The following is a 7,923-nucleotide window of genomic DNA, read 5'->3' on the forward strand; positions in this document are numbered from 1 at the left end:
TTTCAAGCTTGATTAAGCATTTTAATTACTTCGACCATCCAAATTGAAAGAGCTCCTTCATTCACTGCACTAAACCAACATGACTTAGAAAACAAAACGATGATTGTTTACTTCTTGCTCATTATTCTAGTTAAAGTAGTAAATAGCGATGACAATAGTGATACTAAATATATAGAAACATTACCGGCGAGTGTCAAAAAAGGTCTTCTCGATAAAGTAGCTAGACGTATACTTAATGAAGTCCCAGAGGTGAATTCACGCGACACTGACATCAATGGAGATATTTTAGCAGATAAATTAGAGGAACAGAGTGGATTTGTCAAAAGAATACTCAAGCAAGAGATAGAAAGCCTTAAAGCTAGACGGAGATATTACCAGAAACATAAAAAGTTTCGGAAATCAGGAAACGATAATGATAAATTGAGTGGTATCTTAGGTTCAGAAAATTTTGAAAGAAATGACACACAAGTCAGTGAACTGCACGCAAAAGCATTGGTAAGTGATAAAATAGATGTTGATTCTGGGCACATCGATTTGACTATGCGTTCTGCGAGATCAAAAAGAGGTGACAGTTTTTTGAATGTGAATGAAAGCACTTTAAAAAACGGTTTACCTGACGAACACGGAAGTTACGGCGGAGGTTTTGTACCTGTTACGATTGACATTGACGGTGAAAATGACGAAAAAGAACCAATTAAAGGCAGTAATGGGAATACCACAGAACTATTTAAAGTACAGAAGAGTTCAGAAGAGGATATCCAAATAAAAAGTTCAAAACAGGGTGAAGAGAGAAAGTCGGATAATAATAATACGGAAATACCAGATATTACTTCTGAAAAAGCTGATAGTGTCACTGAAACAAGTACAAAAAATCACCCCAATAGTGAGACAACACTAAACATTGAGAACTCGTCAGTAAATATGTATTTTGGTAGACGATCAGAAGATTTAGATTTGAATAAAACAGAAAAGAATATTAATACTGCCACTGTGGACGTGAGTAAAATATCAGATAGTCCAAATACAAATTCAAACGACAGTCAAACTTTAGATGACTACACTACAACTAAAACTTCTAAAATCTTTGATACGACGGTAGCAGATGTTAAAGACAGCTATTTAGAAACAGACGAAGACACAATAAATAAAACTGATCATGTGCCTAAATATTCAAGTGAATCCTATTTAGAAAATCCAATTATAGACAGCAAAGGAAGAAAAAGCTTAGAACTATTGAATTCTGATGAAACTTCTACACAAACAATAGAAGAAACTCCAGTAAAAAGTATATCAGAAATAAAAAATACGAATGCACTAGTTACTGAAGAGCCACATAGTCATTATTCAGAAATTACAACTTTAATTATGGCTACAACGGAAACACCTTCTGCAGCAACTGCAGTAAAAACTGAGGCGTCAGTCAAACCATCTACCAACATTGCTACCAAGATCAGAATAGATCTACAAAAAGATTTAGAAGCTGCTAATGAACACAACAAAGAAGAAACTAAATTGACAGTAACAGAAATTTTAACTGCAACTCAAGCAAACAAAGGTAGTAACAAAGTTAGCAAAAGTTCTAAACAAATGGATGCAAACAAAAGTTCTAAACAAATGGATGCAAATTACACCAAAATAAATGTCAAAAAACCTTGCAATGAAACAAATATAGAAGTGGGTGTGATAACAGACTGTGACAAAAAGCGAAACAAAACAGACAATTCAACACCTGAAACACCAAGTGTAACTGATAAAATTGATAAAGAGCCAAAAGTCAAAGCAACAATTGACGCAGCGATAGCTGAAACTGTAGATAGTTTGCAAAATGATACTAAAAAACCGTGCAACGAAACAAGTTCTAAGGGTACAATAACAGATTGTGATAAGAAAAAAAATCAAACGGACAGTACTACAACTGAAATACCAAACGTAACTGAAGCTAATATTGAGAAACCAACAGTCAACGCAATGGTTGACGCAAAAGAAACTGAATCAAAAAATATTTTACGAACTAGCAATCAAAAGCCTTTGTATGATTCTCTCATTCACTTCGGTGATATGCAAATCAAGAAGGAATATGAAGTGTTTGAAGTAGGTGAGTGGCATACCTTCTACATTACTAATATAAATATTACTCTCGGCTTGCATCTCTGAGTTTTTCGGAATGTGCGTGCAAAAATACATTTGAAATTTGATGATGAGCTTTTCGCCGAAGGGAAACATCATAAAGAAACATACATACACTTGCGACACTTCAATGGTGTATGTGAAATTCCCAATCTACAGAGAGCCCAAGTGGGAACTACAGCTCAAGCCTTCTCATTCTAAGGAGGCCAGTGGCCTACGTAGACCATAGATAATGATGATAATCTAAAACACAGCATAATAATGACAATGCTTTAGGTGCACTTTTATAACACCACCTAAATAAACTTAGTTATTCAACAATTTGTCGATTTTGAGCTTTTGGCGTATTTGCAACTACGTCATTTTTATTTACATGTCCCGTAAATGCTGTAAACATATCTATAACGACCAGGTGGTTGACGACCAGATGGCCTAGTGGTTAGAGAACCTGACTACGAAGCTTGAGGTCCCGGGTTCGATTCCCGTGTCGGGGCAGATATTTGTATGAAAAATACGAATGTTTGTTCTCGGGTCTTGGGTGTTTAATATGTATTTAAGTATGTATCTATCTATATAATTATATTTATCCGTTGCTTAGTACCCATAACACAAGCTTTGCTAAGCTTACTTTGGGACTAGGTCAATTGGTGTGAATTGTCCCGTGATATTTATTATTTATTTATTTTTATTATAAGTTTTGAAAAAAAAATAGACATTTACGCTCGTATCTCGCATGTTTAGGTCAAAACTCACCACGTGTACTGTAGTGTAGTTAAAAGCTGTATAAACTAGAATTTCAGGACCAGCTACTTAGCGCCCAATTTCATCTAAATCCATAAATATTGTTTTAGCTTGAAAGAGTAACAAAAAAATAAATTAACACACACACACACACACACACACACACACACACACACACACAAACTTTCTCATTTGTTGGACTAAGTATACCTGTGTTTTCTGTACTGATTAATATGTGTTGGTTATTGTAGTTATTGTAATTGTATTGAAAGTAGGACTAGGCTAGTCATAACTGGTTTGACCTGAAAAAATCAAATAAGAATTATTAATTTTACAAACTTTTTCAGATTCCGGTAAACCAGCATTTGTCAAACAAAATGAAAAAACAGCATAGAGCAACCTCGATACGCACCAGTATACAGCTATGACCCTCAAAACGCTTATTTCAATGCCTTCAATCGCTTAGGGCCTAATGAAGATGATGAAGATGAGGATTCGGAAACATCTGATCCCGGAAATGAAAGTGTAATTAGAAGCAACACTTTAAGGATGTCTCGTATAGAGAAAAAACACAAGAAAAAGTTGCACAAAACAACTGAGGATGATGATAGCACTACAAAAGCATATTACAGCACTGAAGAGATTTTTGAAGAAAATGAATGTAAAGATAGTAAAGAGGATGTTGACTCCACAAAAGAAGTGGTTTTTGGAGCAATGTCTGACGAAATTGGTCATATCAACAACCCGTACATAAAAACTCATTTAAACCACGTCAGGCTCACAAATTATCAAAATAAAATATTCGGGTATGTCCCAACCCATCAAGAAAGAAAAAGAAAGTTTGCAAAAGAAGTAAGATATTTATATAATAATGTTCTTGGTAAGAGTACCGAAGAAGTATTAGACGAAACTAAAGACGACGAAAAAAAAAACAAAGGAAAGAAAAGTTTCTTAAGAATTAATGGTGATGGCAGATATGATGAAAGGCTGGATGTAAGTGAGGATAAAACAGAGCATACCAGAAAAGATGCAAAAGATGATAAAAAAATAGAAGTGGTTGTTGTTGATATGAATAAAAGTGGGACATCAATATTAAGACAAGGCGGTTATTTCTCTTCAAAATACAAATGGGACGAAGAAGGAAACAGTTTTAGAAATGAGGGTAAAGTTTACAATCTTGATCACATTGTACCATATTCCACAGAAAAATCTATAATTTTGGAACAAAGAAAGGAGTCTAATAAGATCTTCGATAGAATTAAAACCTTTGGCAAACCTATCGATGACAATAATTCAGCTGAGATTGTGTCACAAGCGAAGCCTGAAGATGTCAAAAAAGCTATAGAATATTTGAAAAACCTCGATATGAATAAAACACTATTTAACAAATCTTCTATAAATGATATGGTGAAAGGAGTAGAAAGTAATGCTCGTCCACCAATTTTGCCCCCTCGGCATTTTTCCCAGTATCTCAAACAGAGACTGGCACAATCACGCCATCAGAGCGAGATGCAAAATACTCACTCTATCCTTAGAAGTGAACCCTGTCATACACCTCCAAATTGTGAATTTCAATTGTACGGTCTTATACGTACAAACACCGAACCTACAGAAAAACCCGCGAAATATAAAGCACCTAATGAAGTATTAAATTCTATAGATAAAATTACTCAAATAACCCCTGAAGTTGATATGCTTCAGAATATACAGTCTATGCTACAAATTAATGGTTTTCCTATAGCCAGAAGCCGTGAAGACGACGTGGAACTTTATGTGAGGATTCTTAAAGACATGGTTAAGCTGGACAACAAAGCGTTGGAGGATTATGATTGGTTGGGTACTACCGTTGCTATCCAGTCAGCTTTGGCGAAATTGAAAGAAATTATGTAAGTTTAAAAACCGAGCACATTTTTGAGATTGCAGAAAATGTAGTAAGTATCCTTGACTTGCCTTATATTAAAAGTATTCAAGAAGTCATAGTTGGTGAAACTTGCGACATTTTGAGAAGAAGTGGAGCACGAGACGTGAGTACATTAAATAATTCAAGGAAAACTACAACCACTACAACAATAAAACTGTCCAGTTATTAGGATTTAAATAGAAATTGCTTTCAATTTTAATTGCAATAGATACAAATATTGCAAGTTTAGTAGTGTTGGAGATAGAAGAATGTCTATAGGAGATCTTTCCCACAATATTATAGATGCGAAAGTTTGTATGTCTGTTTGTTTATTTGTTTGTTTGTTACTTCACCACGTCTAAACCGCTGAACCGATTTAGATGAAATTTGGTATACAGATAGTTTACGTCCCGAAGAAGGACATAGAATAGTTTATATCCCGGAAAATTGCATAGTTCTTGCGGGATACTGAAAACTAAACTCTACGCGGACGGAGTCGGGTAACGGCTAGTAAATGTGTACAATGCATGCTTTAAGATCTCCAAAAATGTCTAAGAAATGTATTATTTAAAATTATGGCTGCTGAAATGGAGACAAACAGAAAGATACCGAGCGTTCGTTCGGTCTATGCAGGTACAATACAGGGACTCTTCATTGAACACCATAATATAGTGAGCTCGGTGTTAAAAATCAAAGGTACATAGAGAACATTTCTCAAAGGTAAGCAAGGTTACATATTTGAATATCGAAAATTAAAATACCTACGGTTAAAATGTCGATGTTCAAAATATCGAAAATTAAAATGTCGATTGTATCACAATATCGAAAGTTGTTATACCTATGGCCAAAATGTCTAAGATTGAAATGTCGATTGATTAAAATATCGAATGAGTAAAAATATCGATAGGCAATATATCTAAGTTGTAAATGTCGACATATTTGAATGTCGAAAATTAAAATATCGTACATACAAATCTGCTTTATTTATTGCTCCTTTCTCTTAGTAGCATTTATTTTACACTAGCTGTTGCCCGCGGCTTCGCTCCCGTTGTATTTTTTCTGTATTTTCTTCCATAAAAACCTTCTCCTGACAGTAACCAACACAACAAAAAAAGAATTAACGAAATCGGAGCAGTAGTTCCCGAGTTTTGCGCTTAGCAACACATTTTACGATTCATTTTTATTTATACAGATAATCTAGTCATTTTTAGCACTCGCCGGCCGCTGCTGCGGCACGCTCGCTTCGCTCGCTCGGCTCGTGCGTTGTTGTGGTTACAGTTCTAACCAAGCCGAACCAAATATTTTTGGTAATTCAAGTTCAATAGGTTAGGTTAGCTTAGTATTGCGTCAAGGCACGAAGTGCCACAACTGACCGAAAGACCCTGTCACGTGATAGTTCATACATAGGATATTCGATATTTTGGACTTCGATGTTTATATCTTTCGATGTCACTCTTGTAGATAAATATATTTTCAATTATTGGACGTAGGTTATCTAACCATTCGACAATATAAACTTTCGTTATTTTAATTTTCGATATTTTGAACATCGACATTTTACCCGTAGGTATTTTAACTTTCGATAGGTATTCAAATATGTAACCGGTAAGCAATCGCGCATAAGCAATGGCCAGGTCATGTCTGAGGGGAAAGGGGAGGCCTTTGTCCAGCAGTGAGACACTGTATAGGCTATTAAAAAAAAAGCTATCGCGGTTTTACCGCGGGTATAGATTAAAGAAATAATGATATTTTACTATCCACTTTTCAGAGATCACAAGAAAAATGGTCAACGTATACACCCATCTGATTTACAACTATTCAAATACGTAGAAGCATTATATACTAAAGCAAGTGAGGTAACAAAAGACAAAGAAGGCGAGACCTTAGACGAACACGTAAGATATTTAAAACGAGACAGAAAAGCAAACGATGAAAGAATGGCTTTACCGAAGACACACAAAAAGATCAAGAATCCGTTGAAAATTTTAAAACAAATATCTGATTTGGTGAATAAAAAGGTGTTAAGGGATAAAATTGACAGTAAAACTAAGAATATTGAAGCGTTTTTAGATTGCATGCAGCAGTGTTTAGACGATGTAAGTAAAGCATTTGCGGGTAACCGGTGGATGCAAGTGGCGAGTTGACGTTCATTGTGGCGTTAAGGGGGAGGCCTTTATTAAGCAGTGGACGTCTTCTGGCTGATGATGATGAAGTAAAGCATGATAAAGATAAAGTTTCCATTACAATTCACGAACCAAATAGCAAAATAAAATATGGAAAGGAAAGTAATGTTATACCGGATGGTATAATAATAAGACGATTTACTACTGACACTGAGTACAAAACTTGAAGTGTACCTACAGTTTGATATGACTCTATTTTCAGGTCTCTTTCCCGAAAATTACATCTACGCGGAGCTAGGGCGTTATAAACCTTCTTGAATTAAAATAACTAGTTCCTATTAAAAAATTATTAACAAAACTTATTATTTTCAGTTCCACACAGCAATAAAAGAATTAACAAGAATAACAAAATACAACCAACAAAGATGGTACAAGAACATCAAAGAACTATACCTATCCGCGGGAGGACAGAAAGAATATCTTGAAGTCCTTCTCCATCTCTATTCTATGAAACTCTTCAGCTTAATAGAAGAGAGTGCAGAGAACGGAGTAGAAGTTAATTACAGAATGTACATGAAAGAGAATAGGTTAGAAGTTGATAGAGCGCAAGCGGAGATGGTATTTGTTATAAGGATATTAAAAGCTATACACGATCTTAGGGCGAATTAAGTTCCCTGTGGAAATCGTGCTTTCATATAAAATGTGTTTTATTTGGGTAGTTTCCTTGGTAAAAGAATTATTGTCCTATTTAGTCCGTACGATTATTAGAAAAAATTGGATGGGCACTAGCCTACTTCTATTGTGCTTACTAGGCATTATAGCATTAACAATTTACACACACACACACACACACACACACAAACATCACGCCTGTATTTCCAAATGGAGTAGGCAGAGCATACGAATAGCAATTTTAGGTTTAAAGATAGACAAGAAAGTTATCATAGTGACATGTTACTATAGTTGCTAGCCTGTCGCCTATGGTATACCTTAACCTGTATCCTCAGTCGCCTCTTACGTCATCCACGGAAG

The 7,923-nt window shown here is 35.2% G+C and overlaps 1 protein-coding gene across 1 annotated transcript; it reads left to right on the top strand.

Moving 5' to 3' along the window:
* On the top strand, positions 1-7,592 carry LOC141443216 (uncharacterized). Its single transcript, XM_074108425.1, has 4 exons — positions 1-2,095; positions 3,248-4,754; positions 6,537-6,864; positions 7,264-7,592. Exons 1-4 carry the CDS (start codon positions 100-102, stop codon positions 7,558-7,560), a joined length of 4,128 nt encoding a protein of 1,375 aa, XP_073964526.1. The 5' UTR covers positions 1-99; the 3' UTR covers positions 7,561-7,592.
* The last annotated feature ends 331 nt before the right edge of the window (positions 7,593-7,923 follow it).

The sequence above is a fragment of the Choristoneura fumiferana genome, chromosome 27, assembly GCF_025370935.1.
Source record: "Choristoneura fumiferana chromosome 27, NRCan_CFum_1, whole genome shotgun sequence".
Classification (NCBI taxonomy): domain Eukaryota; kingdom Metazoa; phylum Arthropoda; class Insecta; order Lepidoptera; family Tortricidae; genus Choristoneura; species Choristoneura fumiferana.

Bases quoted from the DNA above. Each gene is read 5' to 3' on its own strand.
- LOC141443216 (XM_074108425.1), top strand. From the start codon at position 100: ATGATTGTTTACTTCTTGCTCATTATTCTAGTTAAAGTAGTAAATAGC. The intron at 4,755-6,536 runs GTAAGTTTAAAA...TCCACTTTTCAG, and splicing joins GCGAAATTGAAAGAAATTAT to AGATCACAAGAAAAATGGTC. The intron at 6,865-7,263 runs GTAAGTAAAGCA...TATTATTTTCAG, and splicing joins TGCAGCAGTGTTTAGACGAT to TTCCACACAGCAATAAAAGA.